The sequence below is a fragment of the Solanum verrucosum genome, unplaced genomic scaffold (assembly GCF_900185275.1).
Source record: "Solanum verrucosum unplaced genomic scaffold, falcon-dt-bn FXZP01000289.1, whole genome shotgun sequence".
Lineage (NCBI taxonomy): Eukaryota > Viridiplantae > Streptophyta > Magnoliopsida > Solanales > Solanaceae > Solanum > Solanum verrucosum.
The window spans coordinates 123,094-144,436 of NW_026020016.1; the positions used below are offsets into that span (position 1 = coordinate 123,094).

At 30.9% G+C, this 21,343-nt stretch overlaps 2 protein-coding genes and 1 pseudogene across 2 annotated transcripts; all 3 read left to right on the forward strand.

Moving 5' to 3' along the window:
- Positions 1 to 2,963: 2,963 nt before the first annotated feature.
- Positions 2,964 to 3,729, forward strand: LOC125820880 (cysteine-rich repeat secretory protein 38-like). The gene has a single exon (XM_049500303.1). The coding sequence runs from the start codon at positions 2,974 to 2,976 to the stop codon at positions 3,694 to 3,696; it is 723 nt and encodes a 240-aa protein (XP_049356260.1). The 5' UTR covers positions 2,964 to 2,973; the 3' UTR covers positions 3,697 to 3,729.
- An 8,000-nt stretch (positions 3,730 to 11,729) lies between these two features.
- On the forward strand, positions 11,730 to 12,464 carry LOC125820899 (cysteine-rich repeat secretory protein 38-like). Its single transcript, XM_049500325.1, has one exon. The coding sequence runs from the start codon at positions 11,730 to 11,732 to the stop codon at positions 12,462 to 12,464; it is 735 nt and encodes a 244-aa protein (XP_049356282.1).
- A 6,597-nt stretch (positions 12,465 to 19,061) lies between these two features.
- LOC125820931 (cysteine-rich repeat secretory protein 38-like) lies at positions 19,062 to 19,816 on the forward strand (annotated as a pseudogene).
- The last annotated feature ends 1,527 nt before the right edge of the window (positions 19,817 to 21,343 follow it).

Consider the following 21,343-nt stretch of genomic DNA (forward strand, 5'->3'; position numbering starts at 1 on the left):
GTTTTTAAAAAACTTATGGGTATAAATCATATTTCCTAAAAAAGTGAAATATGTTTCCCAAATACTATGGACAACAACATAGTGAAATTTCACCCAAATTTTAACACATAATATTTGTCAAAAATATTTGAAAATCTATGATCAAACGCTAGTTTAAGTTAATGAATATGAGGGTACACTTGCACTCACTATAAATTAATCGAAAAGTCAATATAAACCGAAATTGACTCGAATTGATATATCGTTGAAAACCAATTAAATTGACAAATTTATTATTGCTTCCTTTTATTTTATCTAAAACTTTGGTGGATAATGAAACTTCTCATTTGGGCAAGAGAATATTAGACTAAGCACCAAAAATATTATAGTTCTAGAAGCCATAAATGTAAGAGGAGTTTGTCAACGTGAGATACGTAGCACATACCTTTCATGTTACTCTGCGATTCATTATACTTGTCATATTTTTTTTACACATTTTTTATATAAAAAAATTAAAAATAATTTAATTTAATTATATTATATTATTCTATTAATCTCTCTCCACATAAATATGAAAACTACTAATAATTAATTCTATTTTAGTTTTCTAAAATCTCAATTATTTCGGACCATCTATTATAAGTTAAAATAGATCGGAGAGAGTATATTTAAACTTCTACTTTTTTTTTTTCTTGGTCATAATATTCAAACTTTTACGCTCACGCCCCATATAAATTCAACCTCCATCACACTTAGTGTAATATTTAGTGGTCATCTAATGATCTAATCCATTAAATCTACTTTTAATTGTTTGGTTAATTAATATAATTGTGGAACTTGACACTGAGTTCAAGAACATTTTAATGCCCGATATAAGATTTTATTAGATCAAGGGGAAGATATCTCTATAAGAGAAAGAAACGTAATATTTTACTTGTTTTAATTTATATGTCTTACTTTTATTTTCAATAGTCAATCCAAAAAAAAAGAAAATTATTCTTCTTTAATTAGATTTCACTTTATTCTTAGAAGGACTCAGAATCCTTTTTCCGATGATGTTGCCTGCTACAGTGAGATTCATGCTAATTCAATTACTTAATTTCATTAACATTTGGTTTATCACAATCTAATTATTTGGTTATATCACAATCCATATATCCTTAAATCATGTATATAAATTTCAATTTACTGATTATAATAAAAAGTAATATTTTAAGAAAAACTACATAATTGGACATAATTTACTACCATATATATTAGAGTAAATTTTATGTTTAGCGAACATAAAAATCATATTAGCACTCTATAGCTACAATTTTGTTATTTGCGCTCCATAGAGCATCTCATTTGTATAAATCGCAGACATGCAGCTCGTTTAAACCCTTGTATCCGAGATACATATATTTGGATGTATCTAGAGGCATCAAAATCTGATAAAATATGAAATATTGCAAACTAGAGTATATCTAAGTAATTAGCTCCTAAACTAGTGAGATTTATATAAGTTTCCCCATGTTATAGTCATACAAATGTATATACGACTATTTTGAACAAGTTTCAATATTTTGTTCTTCAAACTTCATATACATAAATTAGACTGATTAGAGTATACATATACATACAACCTATTTACACTGTTAAGTGAAAGATCAAATGTGGAAAATACATATATTAGTGAATAAAGTGAACAAAGTCATATGCGGCCCCTTAAGTTGTTTGTATAATTCATTTAGATACCTCAACTAGAAATTGTACTTATTGAACACTTTTACCGTTCAAAACATGTACCCATTGAATACTTTTTGATGACATGGCATCATAATTGTAATACACATCCAAAAAGGTGAGTGAAGCCAAATATTTTTTTACCGACAAATCAAAACTAGACATGTCAACATTAGAAAAATAATAATTTCTATAAATTTTTTTTTTTTAAAAATCACTGGTTTCTCAATCCAATACTCATTTGCCTTCGCCACCATCATCGACATACCCCTTTTCCATCTATTCCTGCATATCCTTTTTTTTTTCAGCATCATTCCGTCATCATCAATCGTTGTTTTCTTCATCGGAAAAGCATTAATTAAAGAAATAAAAATCAAAGTGAGAAAAAAATAATTTCGGCGAAACTCCATTTTTTCGGACAAAACTAATATGAATCTAAAATTATTTTCTTTGAAATTGTTATAGAATTCAAATTCTAAAGAACCCACAACATTGAAGAAGAAAAAATATCAACAAATTTTGATTGTTGTTCGAAAAAATAAATGAGATTGATAAAAATGACAACTGCAATATTGAATTAGAATAAAGGAGAGGAGGTAGGTGTACGATTATCGGAGTGTGCGGTTTTAGCCGGAGGCCGCTGTGTGTGTTCCGGCAAAGAAGAAAATGAGGAAGAATGGAAGTCGGGGGTGGGCCGGTGCCTAGTATGTTTTGGCGAAGAAGAAAAGGCAGAGAAAAGTTTTTCTTTTTCTTTTTTTGGCTGAAAACAAATTTTTATTTTATTTTATTTTTTATTTATATTTTAATTATTATTATGGGCCCAATGCCACATGTCCTTTTCTGATTAGTTACTATGCCATATCACCGCGAGTGTAACACACAATTTCTATTTTTAGTTGATTGTCAAAAAATATTTAATAATTTTTGTTTTTTTTTTTTTTTTTTTTTTTTACTAAAAAAAGTGTTCAATTGGAACAAGCCTAAAATGAGGTATCCAAGTAAAATTTATGAATACTTTAGTGGCTACAGATGAGTTAAGCATAATGAAGAATCTCAAACTTCATACTACTATTCAAACCTTCCATTGGAACAAAATGGAATTAGTCAATTTCCCACCCAAAACCATAAAAAATGCAAAAAACTAAAAATAAAAAATCAACAATTATGGCTGTGTATATGACTTTTCTACCCTCTACTTGAAGTTACAAGTTTATAAAATGGTGCACCATTGTAAAGTTGTACATACCATCTCATTTTTTTCATCAAAATATGTCTTCCTCAAAATTAATCTCTTGTCTATTTTTCCTTTCATCCATTGCAATGGTGATTTCCACAGATCCATTATTCCATTTTTGTTCAAACTCTGAAAATTTCACATCCAATAGTTACTATGCACAAAATTTAAAAAATCTCTTAGGTGATCTCTACTTGAAAACTCCTCCAACAGGGTTCTCAACTAGCTCAATTGGGCAAAATCATGATCAAACAAATGGACTTTCTCTATGTCGCGGCGATGTTTCAAGCAATAATTGCAAATCTTGTGTATTAGATGCTAGTGAAGAACTTGGAAAACGTTGTCCTTATGATAAAGAAGCCATCATATGGTATGATAATTGTCTCTTGAAATATTCCAACAAAGATTTCTTAGGAAATATTGATAATACGTACAAGTTTTACATGTGGAATGTTCGCGTTGTGAGTAATCCTGAATATTTCAATGCAAAAACTAAGGAATTGTTGGGGAGCTTGAGTGAAAATGCTTATAAAACGTCGAATTTGTATGCAATTGGAGAAATGGAGATTGAAGAAAATAAGAAATTGTATGGATTGGTTCAATGTACAAGAGATATTTCTAATGAGGACTGTAAGAAGTGTCTTGATGGTATTATTACTGAAATTCCAAGTTGTTGTGATGGAAAAGAAGGTGGAAGAGTTGTTGGTGGAAGTTGTAACTTTAGATATGAAATATACTCTTTTGTTAATATTCCTTAGAACTTAGAAACTATATGATACATGCTATATTGATAATGCTCAAAAGATGATATTATAATATGAGGTTTGAACTAAAATTCCTATATTGATGTAATTTGGTTTAAGTACTATGTTTGGTGAATAAAGAATGGACAAATATGTTTTTCTACTTTGATATATATAGTTGTGAAATCAAATTATTACAATAATATAATTCCTTGCAGAGGATTTAAATACATGACGAGATACTGTAAGTGACAGAGTGAGTACTTTGCTGCCATGATTCATGCGGTTCAATGACCATGATTGGTTAACCATGACTACGGTTGACTATTTGAGAGTAAACGCTCCCTTATATGTAGGCTTCAAAATTAGAGAAGATTTTAAAAGAAAAATAAAATTGGAGGGAGTTAAAAGAATTAGAGGTGATGTTTGAAAAAGCTACACTAATTGCCGGTAATGATAATTGACTAATATTTGACTTTACAATATAAATTAGCGGCAATTAATAAGTTGTTGTTTACCGACTGTCTCTAAAACTCTATTTTGATGCAGTGACGAGCAAAGAAGAAAAATTATTTTTTGTATATTAGACATGTAAAAAAAAAAACCAAAAAGACTACGAATAATCAACAAATAACATATGATGTAATCGAAAAAAGTTTTATTAATCCATGATATCGTGAAGGAGAAATTCAGTGGAATAATAAGATACGATTAAGATTTCAAGTGAAGTAATATTATAATTAACCCACTATTTTATAGTTTTAAGAAGAGAAAATATATCATTACCCCATTAAAGTAAGACCTATTTTTTAAAAAGCGTTGAAGAAGATAGAGAAGATGTAGTTGGTTCTTTTGAGTTTGGTGAAGAAGATAGCAAAAATTAAAGAATTGAAAAAGTACAATAAAATAAATAAAAAGAAAAGAAAAAAAACATTTCTAATTAAATAAATACTTAAATAAATATTTATTTACTTTTGGCTCAACTCACTTGCTATTAGAGAATGAACTACATTTTACATGCCACGTAGGCACGCAATGGGACAATAAATTCATTCTATATAAGAATAAGAGGGTAATAGGACCTCCACAAAGTTTAAATGTCTTTTTAAAAAAGAGGTCTTACTTTAATGGGGCAATTATGTATTTTCTCTTTTAACAAATGTAAACTTGGCATAAATATATATTTTTCATAAATAGGTATATGTAATTCGATATAAATAAAGTTGATTTACTTGTTATATGATTCATTTTTCTTTTTAGTCCGTCCAAAAAAGAATGACACATTTCTATATGAGGAAATTTCGCAAATAACCACTACAAATAACTTAATTAGGCTCCATAGCTGTAGTTTGTTCATTATGATTCGTAGTTGGATGTTAGAGGGAGGAGAGAGGCGAAGTGTATTTGTATCTCTGTCGAATTGTATATATATAACTGATATGCATATGTATTTGTATATCTGACGAGCGAAATTGGGAGAGGGAGGAGAGAGGAAATCGAGAAGAAAGCAAGATTGGGAGAGGGAGGAGAGAGGCGATCGAGAGAGGGCAGAGAGTGGAGAGAGGTGGATTGTATTTGTATGTCTGTCATATAATTGTGTGTGTGTATATATATATATATGTGTATAATTTGTATTTATATATGTATAAGAGATGAGAGAGGCGAGATAGAGGAAGAGAGGAGAGAGGCACACATAATTATAGCTGAAAATAGACCTTTTGACCAAAATAAGCTATTTTAAAAACCAATTCACCAAACTAATACGCTTTTTAATTTTTTTACAAAAGTAGTATAAACGTACTTAATGGTAACGTTTTAGGTTATTATTATTTTAAAAATTCAACGGACAAAAACTGACGGAGCTGACGATGTTAAATGAATAAACGTTATTGTGAGTTACGTTTTAGGTGTAAAACGTTACTCAAAATAACGTTTATTGAGAATCCAATCACGTCAACCCTGCAAATGCAGAATCAAATCCTACAAATTTAAAATGTTACTGTAATGACCCTAAAGGTAATTTTTTGGAAATTTTCATAAAATGACCGTTTTACCCCTCCCGATAGTTGCCCCGAGTCCTAATTGTTGTATTTTCGAAGTTGGTTTGGAGGAAAATTGATGAAAAGTTGAGTTTTTGGAAAGTTGAGTTTTTAAGAGTTAAAGTTTGGTTAAAAGTGCTATTTCGAGTCATTTGGAGTTTCGAGACTCAAATCGGATTTCCGTCGATTCCAGCAGTTTTAGAATGTCGAAACGGGTCTATGAGAATTTACGGAGTCGAATTTGGAGTTAAAATGAAGATTTGAGGTCCTAAGTTGCTAAAATTGTGAAATATTGATCAAGATTTGACTTTGGTCAACAATCGAGGTTCCGGTGCTCGAAATGGAATTCCGAGGGCACCGTTGGATTCAGGGGGTGATTCTAAGTCTAGAATGAGTCTTGGTTGAATTTTTAGAGGCCCCGAGTGCGTTTCGAGTTTTTGAGCCTAAAGTTAGTTTCTTGACGCCTTATCGGATACCGGGTCAAGGAGACCTCGAATTCAAAGTCCGACAATTTCATTGAGTCCGAAATGTCATTTTCAAGCTTGTAGCATATTTGGTTTGTGTTCGGGAAGTGCCAAATGAGTTTTGGGTGAGCTTTTAAGCTTCTTGGATGGTTTGACACTATTTCAGCAAATTGTGGCAACTAAAGGGTTCATTATTAGTTTTAAAGGTTGAAATTTTTTTTCTGAAGGTTCTGAAATTTTGAGCATGAATTATAGGACTTATCTGCAAATTTTGGTGCATTTTCGCTAACCCGAGATTGGACTTTTATCGCAAATAAGAAATAATTGTTTTTCGAGTATAAATGATATTTGACTAGGCAAACGAGCATGAAATTGAGCTCCGATTGAATGAGCAAGTCCGTATCATTATTTAAGACATTTTCAAAAAAGAATCGGGTCATTTCACTATCGTATGAGGAAATTACGGCCTTTTTAGTGAAAGATTAACTGCTGTTTTTCTGGTGCATAACAGTCATGTACTATTATAAAAATCTCAGACTATGTTAATTTGGTATTTTGAGCATATCGGGAGTTCTAGAGATCGGAATGGAGTGATTCTTACGGGTTTCTTCTTGAATTAATATGAGGGTTAGTATTCAATCTTCAATTCGACATTTTCTCATAATTTCTTTATCTGATTTTTTTTCCTATTCGTGAACCTCTTGGGAAAAATTGGGGTTTTATCGATTTGGACTCCCTTTTTGATGAAAAAGGTATATTTACGATCCTTATGTTATGGGTAAACTGATTTTAACATAAAATTATTGATTCATCGATTATTTTCATCATATTAACCGCGTACAATTTGGACTTTCCGGGTAAAGTTAAAGTTTGATAAATTGAGAATTTCAAGGTCGATCTTAACTCTGTTTTTGATGAAATTTCATATTTGAACTTATCTAAGCATGGGTAAGAGGTTTTTCAAGAGATATTTCATTTTCGAGTCGAGGTTTCGGATCCGAATATTTTAGGCTTCTTCAAGAACGTGAATTTTCCTTCAAATTCAGTTTGTGAATTGATTTCAACTCCGTTTTCAAATTGGTTTTCACCATTAGCTTCCAAATACTTTGAGGATCATTTTGCATCAAAAAATTCCAGATTTGGGTATCATTTTCCGGTATGAGACTTTTAGACCGTTTTGCCCTTTTTCCCTAAATTCCTTGATTTTGGTGTCATTGGACTCGAATTGTGATTTTGAATAATTGTTTGAATAGATTATCGTGATCCGGATTCTACTCGGAAAGGAAAGGCTCAAGTCAAGTAACTTTTGGAGTTCGTTTTAAGGTAAGTGGCTTCCAAACTTTGTAAAACTCTTAGACTACGCATGACTACTTTCCTAATTGTGTTGGGGAGTAATAGGGATTGAGGATGGGTTTTATTTGTTGATTGAAATTTGTTGTAAATGAAAGATGGGGAATAAAATGAGCTAAATGTGTTATGATGTGGTCGTGATATGGTTGTGATTGAAACAGGTGATGTGTAATACTATGATGTGGTCGTGATATGGTGGTGATTGAGACAGGTGATGTGTAATACTATGATGTGATCGTGATATGATTGTGATTGATGACATGTGCATATTCATTATTCATCCCATGTGTGAATTATCTGTTGTATGAGTTCTGAGACACTGATATGAGGATGGATGGATATGAGACACAGTTGAGACTAGCTCCGGCTAGAGATATATGAGATGGACTAGCTCCGGTTAGCGATTTGGATGCCGATGGGATCTGGTTCTGGCGGTGATACATGGTCCATGTGTGGCCCCCATGGGTTCTGATTTGAGTATTCAGCGCGGATTGATTACGTCAACAGATGTGTATCGTAGGACAGACATGCATCACGACTAAATGACATCATTATTGCACTTTGCATCGCATTTGCCTTATCTTGGTCTGTGATGTGTGGATTGTATCGGTTTACCCTTCTTATGTGAAATTTGATCTACTTGCTCTTATTTGTTGATCTGAGGTTGATGAGGATATACTGTTGGTTCTGGCTGTTGAATATGATCTGTTTAGTATAGGTTGGTTGGTTTGCTGCTAGATTGAAGTTTCGGTGGTTCGGTTGGGATTGAAAGGAGTTGTTTGTAGCTGCTAGTTTTGCTTAGTTTAGAGTTACTTGCGAGTACCTGTGGTTTTCGGTACTCACCCTTGCTTCTACACAATTGTGTAGGTTGACAGCTCTCTCTCAGATTCGGCTTAGTATTTTCTTTAGCAGATTGAGCTTCGGGACATACTCGAGAGGTAGCGGTTCATTCCAGACGTGCCCTTGAGTTATCTTTACTTTCAGTTTTGTTCTATTCGAGAACTATACTCTGAGACTTGTATATTTTTATTCGAATTCTGTATTTAGATGTTTGTACATGTGACAACCAAATTCTGGGTAGTGTTGAGTCTCAATTAAAATCTTCCGCTTATTTATTATCTTTTATTCTCATATTTCTACTTCTTTATCATTGTGGTTGGGTTAGGCTGACGTGTCCGGTGGGAAATGGACACGTGCCATCACATCCGGATTTGGGGTGTGACAGTTACTCATAGTAACGTAAACGTTACTATGAGTAACGTTTACTAAGAATCCAATCACGGGTCTTCGACTCCTGCAAATTTAGAATAAATCCTGCAAATTTAGCTATAAAACGTTACTCATAGTAACGTTTTACCTAACAAACGTGACTGTCAGTTACAATACTCTGTTAAAGTCATATTCCTCCATTTTTTAAACTGACCATATGTGATTATAAAATAAATGTTGCTGTAAGAAATGTTTTGCATATTTCAACAATATTCAACAAAACTTTTACTTGTGTTACCCATTGTTAAAATAATATTCACAAAACTTCATCAGGTATGAATTAAATAAGTCAAGTTTATCATATTATGTTAAGTTCTAGTAAAATATTTTTAAAGCTATAGTAAGAACTTAACATAATATGATAAACTTGACTTATTTAATTTATACCTGATGAAGTTTTGTGAATATTATTTTAACAATGGGCAACACAAGTAAAAGTTTTGTTGAATATTGTTCGAATATGCAAAACATTCCTTACAACAACATTTATTTTATAATCACATGTGGTCAGTTTAAAAAAATGGAGGAATATGACTTTAACAGAGTGTTGTAACTGACACTCACGTTTTTGAGGTAAAACGTTACTATGAATAACGTTTTATAGCTAAATTTGCACGAGTCGAAGACTCGTGATTGGATTCTTAGTAAATGTTACTCATAGTAACGTTTTAAATTTGCAGGATTTGATTTTGCATTTGCAGGGTTGACGTGATTGGATTCTCAATAAACGTTATTGTGAGTAACGTTTTACATCTAAAACGTTACTTACAGTAACGTTTATTCATTTAATGTCGTCAGCTCTGTCAGTTTTTGTCCGTTGAATTTTTAAAATAAAAATAACCTAAAACATTACCATGGAGTACGTTTATACTACTTTTGTAAAAAATTTAAAAGGCGTATTAGTTTGGTGAATTGATTTTTAAAATAGCTTATTTTGGTCAAAACTTTCTGAAAATAGGTTGCGAGTGCTAGTTAATTCAAACTATAGCTATGTTAGCTAATTAACTAGTATATATTTGTTTATCTGCATAATTTTTCCTTTCTATATTATGTAACAATTCAACTTTAAAATGCATATTTTATCCTGAAATGTTTTATAGTCATACAAATATCTATTAGACTGTTACTTATTTTAGACCACAAAATTCAAAAGTTCTTTTTCTTTCTTAAACTCCGTGTCAAGTCTAACTAATTTATACAAAATGGGACAGACGAGGAAGTATCATATAAATTACTTAATTACTTGAAGAACTACTCTTAATTATTTGATTAATATTATTTATGTGGAACGCTTGACACTAATAATTAAGTTCAAAAATAGTTGAACGACTAAATATAAGATTGATTAGGTCAAGGCAAGATATATAAGAAAAATTAGTAACGTAATATATACAAATTGTTTACGCAGTTGTGAAGGACAAAATCTAAAAAATATATATTAAAGTATGCACAAATAACCACTACAAATAACTTAATTAGGCTCCATAGCTATAGTTTGTTAATTATGATTCGTAGTTGGATGTTAGAGGGAGGAGAGAGGTGAAGTGTATTTGTATATCTGTCGAATTGTATTTATGTAACTGATATGCATATGTATTTGTATATCTGACGAGCGAAATTGGGAGAGGGAGGAGAGAGAAAAGTGAGAGGAAAGCAAGATTGGGAGAGGGAGGAGAGATGCGATCGAGAGAGGGCGGAGAGTGGAGAGAGGTGGATTGTATTTGTATGTCTGTCATATAATTGTGTGTGTGTATATATATATATATATATATATAATTTGTATTTATATATGTATAAGAGATGAGAGAGGCGAGATAGAGGAAGAGAGGAGAGAGGCGGCACACATAATTATAGCTGAAAATAGATTGCGAGTGCTAGTTATTTCAAACTATAGCTATGTTAGCTAATTAACTAGTATATATTTGTTTATCTGCATAATTTCTCCTTTCTATATTATGTAACAATTCAACTTTAAAATGCATATTTTATCCTGAAATGTTTTATAGTCATACAAATATCTATTAGACTGTTACTTATTTTAGACCACAAAATTCAAAAGTTCTTTTTGTTTCTTAAACTTTGTGTCAAGTCAAACTAATTTATACAAAATGGGACAGACGAGGAAGTATCATATAAATTACTTAATTACTTGAAGAAATACTCTTAATTATTTGATTAATATTATTTATGTGGAACGCATGACACTAATAATTAAGTTCAAAAATAGTTCAACGACTAAATATAGATTGATTAGGTCAAGGCAAGATATATAAGAGAAATTAGTAAAGTTATATATACAAATTGTTTACGCAGTTGTGAAGGACAAAATCTAAAAAATATATATTAAAGTATGCACAAATCTTTTTTTTTTTTTAACTTAGTCATCTTCTAGATTGCTACTAATTGACAAATTCAAATGGTAAAACAATTTTTCTTGCCCAATTGTGCACAGTACTGTTAAAAGAACAAGAATTAACGACATACAATTTTTTTAGCTAAACAAAAAAATCAAACAAATGATAAAATTTCCTAGCTAATAAAAAACCCCACTTTAATCCGTTATATGGGCTCACTCCCACGATTCTACATACCGATCATAAAGAAAGAGCGCAGTATAATTGACTCTATAATGGAAATAATAAATATGTTTTATCGTAGAGCTTCGCATATTAGGCTTTGCTCCCGATTCGACTGGAACTAAGGACCTACTGGAAAAGTCCACAAATCTTGTGATAATACTTGTGTATTTTTATTTAATAAGAGAAGAAGAGTGAATCAAAGAAGAAATAGTCATTTTCCCACCCAAAACAAATACAAGAAAAAGTCAGCAATTATATGACTAAGGACTATGGTCCATTTTTTTGTACTATATAAAGTGTTGCACCAAATAAATTTTATACCATCTCATTTATTTTTTCATCAAAATATGTCTTCCTCAAAATTAATCTCTTGTCTATTTATTCTTTCATCCACTGCAATTCTTGTACAAACAGTAATTTCCACAAATCCACTTTCTCATATTTGCTCAAAATCTGAAAATTTCACAGCCAATAGTTACTATGCACAAAATTTGAAAAATCTTTTAGGTAATCTTTACCTAAAAACACCCCAAACAGGTTTCTCAACTTGCTCAATTGGGCAAAATCATGATCAAACAAATGGACTTTCTCTATGTCGCGGCGATATTTCAAGCAATAATTGCAAATCTTGTGTATTAGATGCAAGTGAAGAACTTGGAAAACGTTGTCCTTACGATAAAGAAGCCATCATATGGTATGATAATTGTCTCTTGAAATATTCCGATAAAGATTTCTTAGGAAAAATTGATAATATGAACAAGTTTTACATGTGGAATGTTCGCGTTGTGAAGAACCCTAAATATTTCAATGCAAAGACTAAGGAATTGTTGGGAAACTTGGCTGAAAACGCTTATAAAATGTCGAATTTATATGCAACTGGAGAAATGGAGATTGAAGAAAATAAGAAATTGTATGGATTGGTTCAATGTACAAGAGATCTTTCAAATGAGGATTGTAAGAAGTGTCTTAATGGTATTATTAATGAGCTTCCAAGTTGTTGTGATGGGAAAGAAGGTGGAAGAGTTATTAGTGGAAGTTGTAACTTTATATATGAAATTTACCCTTTTATTAATACTCCTTAGATCTTACAAAATATAATATGGAGAGCTTGAAATAAAATCCCTATAATAATACAATGTAATATAGTTTTAGTAAGTTGTACTTCTTGTTGTATTATTTTGTTCAAGTATGTAAGGTGAATAAAGAATATATAATGTGTTGTATGTGTGTTTCTTTTAATCATATTATGGACAAGATTGATCAGACTACAGCAACAATAACTTTTATTGACAATAAATATAAATATGAAGTCATGAACAGAGAGTGCTAAAAATTTTATCAGCATTATTTATGTAATATCCCAGAAAATTTTTCGAACTAAGACTCGAACCGTTCTTCGTAGTGAGTGAGATTTTACCAAGGAATTTAAAATTTCTTAAGTGTTAAGGTCACTAGATGTAGCACCTTGAGTTTCAAAAAGAATTAAATTGGAAATAGCAAAATCTGAAATTTTGCAAGTTACGCTTAAGTATGAGTTTTGGGTCGACTTCAAACGACCATAATTCTTAGATCAGGATAAATTAGGTGTGCTACCAGATACCGTAGCGAATATCTTTAAATTATCTTTCCAATGCCGCTGAGTTTGCTAAGTTTCGAGGTCGGATGAGTGAGATATGACCTTTTGAAGATAGGCTGCCCAGTTAAGGAAGGTTAGCCGAAAATAGAGAGGGGTATTTTGGTCTTTTCCTTACCCAATCAGATTTAATTCGTTTTTAGTAAGGTCTTAAGGGTCTAATCCTATTAGGTTCAGTTTTATAATCCTAGTTTACACCTAGGGTTTTGAGAGTTCAAGAAGAGAAAAGAAGAAGAGAAAAGAGGAGAAAAGAGAAAGGATCGAAGCGTTCGTCGAGATTCTTGCATCTTGTTGCGGATTTTCGCCATGGGTTTAATCCCTAAGAGGTATGTAAGCTTCCATAGTGTTGGGTTCTTTCACCCACACGCCAATCATGATTTATTCAGTGTAATTTCGTTCTTGAAATTTAAAGATTAGAGTTCTTGATGAGTTCTTGATAAGTGTTCTTGAAGTTTCATTAAGTTTTAATGTAAGATTCTGCTTGGGTCAACTTTAAACGACCATATCTCTTAGAATATTAAGAGTTACATGAGCCATAACCTATCCAATTAAAGGTAATTGAATCTACTTTCCAACCCCACCGGTTTCACGTCAATCCAATATCTGAGTAAAACATTATGACTATTTTAGTAACCTATACAGTGCTGTTACGAATTAGCCGACGGGAAAATATTGAAAATAATCGTTTTTGTCTTTTGACCTCCAAGAAAACCATCAACGAATTTCTTGACTAATTAAAAAGCTCAAAACAATCAGATTTTCATCTTCACTCATGAAAATCATAATTTTTGGCTATAGAGATTTTAAGAAACTAATTCGAGAATCTCAAGAAAGGTCTTCTTGATTGTTTACCTTCAAGCTAGGATTTCAAGGCTTCTAATCAAGTTCTTCTTCAAGATTCTTCAAGATTCTTAAATATTCTTAAAGATTCTTCAAGATTCTTCAAGAGTCTTGTTCTTCTAGGTATGTAAGGCTATCATAGTGCTGGACTAGTTCGCCCTCACGCCCTACATCTACTTTCAGATCAGAAAAGAGTAATCTAGGATACTTTCCCTAGATTTGAGTATTCTTGAGATAAGTTGATTTTGAGTTCTTGAATTCATGTTTCTTTTAAAAGTTCTATTCCTAATTATCGAATAGCTATATTGTTATTGAGATCCTTCATATCATGAACCATAACTCTTGAATTCATAATTCAAATTCAAGAGAGAGTTAAGAGTAGAGTTCAAGGAAGCCTTTGAATTCAATTCTGAATCCTTGGAGATCCATCATCGATTTGAGTTAAATTTTGAGAAAGTAAGTATGAGAATGAGAAGAGTTGTACATGAATTCCTTACTGATATTTTGACCCTTGAGTCGAGTCGTTCATGCCCATAAACTCCGCATGCACGTCGTAAGATGAGTATCCTTTAGAGAAGTGGTGTCTTCAAGTTCTAAGCCTTTTAAGTATTGAGTTTCTAACCCCTTTGAGATTATATTTCTAATCATGGGACTATTACATGTTATCCATGAAGTCCTTGAGTTGAATTGTTCATGCCCATAATTTCGCATGAACATTATAAGTCGAACAGTCTTGAGATGAGAGGTATCTTTGAGTCATTGAGTTGAGTAGTTCATGTTCATAATTCCGCATGAACTCTGAGTTGAGCATTCTTGAAATGAGTAGTATTATTGAAGTTCTTGAGTTCCAAGTATTTGAGTTCTATCTATGGTTATTGAAAACCTTGCATTGAGTAATTCATGTCCATAATTCAGTATGAACCATATTTTAAGAAGTCTTTTACAAACGTTTTAACTTTGTTTTAAGACTTAAGTTTTGAGTTCAGTAAAGAGTAAAGTTTGAAGTACTTTTCTTCAAAAGTATATGGGGACTAAGTATTCCCAAAGAGTTTATAAATGTTTTCACATTTAAATAAGAACGGAAACTGAGATTTCCAAAGGGCCTTCGGGCTAGTTTTCAGAAAAGAGTAATAGCTTTCTAAATGAAGCAAGTAGGGAAACTGAGATTTCCAAGATAGCCTTTGAGCTAAGTTTTTGAGCAATTATCTCAAATCAGCAGAAAGAAGTATGTTTTTAAAACATAAGAGCTAGTATATTTTTGGGAGTAGTATTGAGCACCGATATGGGGGAGAGTTCAGACAACTCACAGCCCCCATAAACCATGTAGCCATCATGGGTAGAAAAGGATCATACTTTTTAAATGAACCTTTTTCACATAGACTAGTGGATCCATTAGTAGTTCAGGTCCTATACCCTTGGCTGGGTATAGGATGCGCTGGCAGCGTGAGGTAGATCGCTGTATCATCACCATAGCTCTTATGTGATAGTTGTCGGTTAGAGAAACTCCCACAGAAGTTATTGTATTTTTATATACATCAGTTTATTGTATTTTTATATACATTTCAGAGTTATGGTGTATCCTTGCATACACATAGATTTGACAACATGTTTTTAAACAATTTGTTTCTTTATATTGCACTTGTTTTAAATTGCTTTATATTGAAATGAGTTCAGTCATATTTAGTTGAGTATTCAAAGTTGAGTATCCAGAGTCGAATATCATATCTTTGAGTCGAATATCATATCCTTGAGATGAGTATCTAATCTCGGAGTTGAGTATCTTATCCTTGAGTACTTCTGAGTTGAGTAAGTTTGAGTAGTTTTGAGTACCCTTGAGTATTCCTTGAGTTGAGTAAGTTTGAGAAGAGGTAAGTATGTTTCATTTCTATCAAGTTTCAAGCTTATGTTTATGTTTTAGAATTCCTCTTACATGCTCGTACATTCCACGTACTGAGCCATTTGGCCTGCATCTTCTCATGATGCAGACACAGGTATTCAAGATCATCAACAGGAGCTTCGTTGATACATCCGAGAGTTCGAGTTAGCTATGGTGAGCCTCCTTGCTTTCGGAGGATTTCATTTACCTTTCAGTTATATCAGTTGTTAGGATGTCGTGGGTCTTGTCCCGACTTCCATCTTTATCAGTTAGAGGCTTCATAGATAGTCAGTATAGTTGAGAAGTCTGTATCATTTATTTTATTAAATGTTTTAAAGACTAAAGTTGCCTTTTTATGGCGAGTTGTATATATTTTATTATACAGAGTTTTCTTTGGACTTAAAGTTTGTATTTAAGTTTTATGAACTTTTATTTCAGTTTTTAAGCTTTGTATGCTTGAATCAGTTTTCCGCTTGTAGTCAGCCAGGATGAGGGTTCGCTTGGGGACCAACAATGGTCTTCGAGTGCCGGCCACGTCCAGGGTGTAGGCTCAGGTCGTGACAATTTAATTACCATGCTTTGGGGACATTTACAAATTAAAGAGTGCAATTGCTGCTAAAAATACATATTTAGTTGTAATTAAGCTATTGTCATTAATTAATTTTCTCTAAAGATTATTTTTGGTGTAGTATCATCTTTTCTATGGTATGTGTTTACATTTTGGTAATTAAATTAGCTCATATTTGTCTAAAATCGACGATCTTTCACTTGTTAAGAGTGTATCTATTTTATTCTCTATTGTTTTGGCACTTAAAAATGATTAATCAATATGTGATATTGCAATAGTTATATTACTTAAGCATGATAAAACTAGTGTGATTTGGTGTAAATATTGTGCAACTTTTTCTCACTTCGATTTAATACTTAAGCACAAATTTAGTTAATGATTAAGCTAGAGTCTAATATCTATGAATAGATGTTGTAGAAAAAATAAATTCACCAACATAAAATCGACAGTACATCTTATTTGATAACCCTAAGATCAGGGGCCGATCTACGTGGACAGGTGGAGGTGTCACGACACCCAGTGTTCTCGAAAAAAACGTTTATTATATATATATATATATATAAAATAATAATAATAAATAATAATAATAATAATAATAATAATAATAATAATAATTCAATATATATTAACTTTGCCACCTAGCAACTGGAATGGTCAATAGTTCAATTGGTGAAAGAGACAAACTACCGCACAACCAATGTGGGTTTGAACCTCGTTGCTAGCACCTATTTTCTTGCTTGCTCCTTTTTTTCTTTTCTTTTCTTTTTTGTCTTTTCATTGATGTGTAAAGGACTTTAAATTTTTTTTTCTCCATTCATTCTTATTTATTTACTATTCTTTATTAATTCAAATTGACTCCTTTTCACAATTATTTTTTAGTTTTTTTTTACTTTCTCTTTCACTAATTATTAATCTCTTGATATAAGTGTTACATATTTATTCTTTATCAATTAATGAGTACTGGATTATGAACGTTAAATAAATATTATTAAGAATAGATTTAAATAGTAGTTTTTAAAAAATTTAAGTTTTAAAAATGATGAATATTATTAATAAAGTTTTTTTTTAATTTAAAGGTTCTTTCGATCTTCACCAACGTTCTTAATCAGTAAAATGACTAGGCTGAAATTACAATTTTAATTTGTTCCCAACTATATATCTCCAACAGCACATAAAGTCAATGGAATATGAATATATTAAGTTAATACTGTTAGATGGTTTATATAAGCTCAAATTTTAATGTGAGAAATCTTTATTTTTCCTCAAAGTTTCAGCGAATAAGACATTTAATTCCAAAAGGGAAATAAAAACTAAATTGTTTAGTTATCTCTAATCTCAGAATATCTAAAAGAAATATTACTAACATGCATATTTGATCGATAAAATAAAAGATTAATAACCCGAACTGTAACCCAAAATTAAAGCAACCGATCCTTTTATCTTACTTGAATGATGTGGTACCCACGAACTCCAAATCCAAGATCCGCCTCTGCCTAAGATGATAAATGATCTTTTACAACTGATATTTTTGGAAAATGACAAATGTATAATATGATTTTTTTTTACCAAAATATACACTCATTTAATTAGTTTTGTGTAAGGTTATGCGCATTTATAACAAATAAATTAAACTAGTATTAGTCAATTACATCACTTTATAAATTTTTGTCGATTGCGATTTAATTGTAACCAATTTTAATTATTCAGATTTCAATGTAAATGAGTTTTTACATCTATCTATATATATAAAGGACTTGCATAGTTTGATTTATTGAAAAGGAAGAAGCAGAACTAGCAATAGAACATCAAGTTTTTAGCAATTGTAATGTCGATGTCAAACAATCAAGCAGAGGGGCTAAATGTAGTTGCCTTGCTCCACAGGTATCTTTTCTTTGAATTAATGTGTGCGTGCTTGCGTGTGGCTGTGTGAGCGCGTGCGTGCGTGTGTAGAGATAGTTTTAAACTTTATGTGTGTGATTATATTGGGTAAGTTGTGATCATGTATAGATAATAAATTATTTTACAATCAACTTTTTTTAATCTTATACAATTTATATTTATTTGTATATTTTATATTTTAAAAAATAAAAATCTTGCGCCATACAACACATGCTAAAATTAGTCATTACATATAGTTTTTTTCTGGATGAATTCTCGGTTAGAGCTAAAATACTATTACTACTAAGCTTACTATATGATGACTTAAACACACTGAGTTGTTTGGTACAAGAGATAAGGAATACTAATTTTAAGAATAAAGTATTTATTATAAGTTTAGTTAAAAGAATTTAATAATTCTAAGATTATTTATCTTATTATTTGTAATATAATTATGTGATAACCAATCTCATGAGATAACCTTGTCTCTATTCCATCCCTTACCAAATGACCTCCACGGTGTGTCTGGCAGAAAGGAAAATGTGTTCCACAGAAAAAACTTTTCAAGAAAACATTATCTAGGAAAACAAATGATTTCTTACTTATTTTCTTGTATTCGGTCTGCAAGTATAGAAAATATTATCATGAAAATATTTTTATATATCTAAGATAAAATTACGAGGATGGGATGAGAGTGGGGGTGAGTGATTGTGAGGGTGTGGAGGAGAAAATGCGACTTATTTTCTCTTCTTTCATTATGGAATGTCATTTTCCATAAAAGGATAGTATTTTACTAAAGAAAATATTTTCCAATTACTTTTTTGTACTATATAAAGTGTTGCACCAAATGAATTTTATACCATCTCATTTTTTCTCATCAAAATATTTCTTCTTCAAAACTAATCTCTTGTCTATTTATTCTTTCATCCATTGCAATTCTTGTACAAACAGTAATTTCCACAAATCCACTTTCCCATTTTTGCTCAAAATCTGAAAATTCCACATCCAATAGTTACTATGCACAAAATTTGAAAAATCTTTTAGGTAATCTTTACCTAAAAACACCCCTAACATGTTTCTCAACTTGCTCAATTGGGCAAAATCATGATTAAACAAATGGACTTTCTCTATGTCGCGGCGATATTTCAAACAAAAATTGCAAATCTTGTGTAAAAGATGCTAGTGAAGAACTTGGAAAACGTTGTCCTTACGATAAAGAAGCCATCATATGGTATGATAATTGTTTCTTGAAATATTCCAACAAAGATTTCTTAGGAAATATCGATAATATGAACAAGTTTTACATGTGGAATGTTCGCGTTGTGAAGAACCCTAAATATTTCAATGCAAAGACTAAGGAATTGTTGGGAAACTTGGCTGAAAACGCTTATATAACGTCGAAATTGTATGCAACTGGAGAAATGGAGATTGAAGAAAATAAGAAATTGTATGGATTGGTTCAATGTACAAGAGTTCTTTCAAATGAGGATTGTAAGAAGTGTCTTGATGGTATTATTAATGAACTTCCAAGTTGTTGTGATGGGAAAGAAGGTGGAAGAGTTATTAGTGGAAACTGTAACTTTATATATGAAATTAAATTTACCCTTTTATTAAACTCCTTAGATCTTACAAAATATAATATGGAGAGCTTGAAATAAAATCCCTATACTAATATAGTGTAATATAGTTTTATTAAGTTATACTTCTTGTTGTATTATTTTGGTCAAGCATGTAAGGTGAATAAAGATTAATATAATAGACATAAAAAATTTCGTGTGTGTATATATATGTGTGTATGATTCTTTTACCATATTATGGACAAGATTGATCAGACTACAACAAAAATAACATTTAACGGCAATAAATATAAACATGAACTTTTGAACAAAGTTTTTACCGTCATTAATTAATTACCATGCTTTAGGGACATTTACAAATTAAAGAGTGCAATTGCTGTTAAAAATATATATTTAATTTTTTTGTATAGTGTTTGGGCGTTTAAAAATGATTATATTTGTCTAAAATCGGACTATCTTTCACTTGTTAAGAGTATATCTATTTTTTTGTATATTGTTTTCGGACTATATATCTTTCACTTGTTAAGAGTGTATCCATTTTTTTTGTATATTGTTTTGGCGCTTAAAAATGATTAATAAATATGTAATATCACAATAGTTAAATCACTTAAGCATGATAAAACTAATGTGATTTGGTGTAACTATTGTGTAGCTTTTTCTCACTTAGATTTAATACTTAAGCACAAATTTAGTTAATGATTAAACTAGAGTTTAATATCTATGAATAGATGTTGTGGGGAAAAAAATTCACTAACATAAAATCGAAAATACATGTTATTTTTTGAAAAATGACAAATGTATAATATGATCTTTTCTTTTTTTGACTAAAATTCACCTTCGTTTACTTGATTTTGTATAAGATAATGTGCATTTATAACAAATAAATTAAACTTGTATTGGTCAATTACATCACTTATGAATTCTTGTCACTTGCGAATTAATTGTAACCCATTTTAATTATTCATATTTCAATTTAAATGAGTTTTAACATGTATCTATCTATATAAAGGACTTGCATAGTTTGGTTAATTGAAAAGGAAGGAGCAGAACTAGCAATAGAAACATCAAGTTTTTAGCAATTGTAATGTCTATGTCAAACAATCAAGTAGAGGGGCTAAATGTAGCTGCTTCCTTTGCTCCATAGGTATCTTTTCTTTGAATTAATGTGTGCGTGTGTGCATGCGTGGGTGTGTGTGGCTGTGTGTGCGCGTGCGTGCGTGTCATGTGTAGAGATAGTTTCAAACTTTATGTGTGTGATTCTATTGGGTAAGTTTTTGATCATGTATAGATAATAGATTCTTTTACAATCATATTTTATTAATCTTATACAATTTAAATTTATTTGTATATTTTATATATTAAAAAAATAAAATATGAATATATTAAGTTAATACTATTATATGGTTTATACAAGCTCAAATTTTAATGTGAATTTTTTTTATTTTTTCTCAAAGTTTCAGCGAATAAGACATCTAATTCCAAAAAGGAAATAAAAACTAAATTTTTTAGCAAGCATATTTGATCGATTTGTTTATAAAAATTATAAAAAAAAGATTAATAACCAGAATTGTAACCCAAAATTAAAGCAA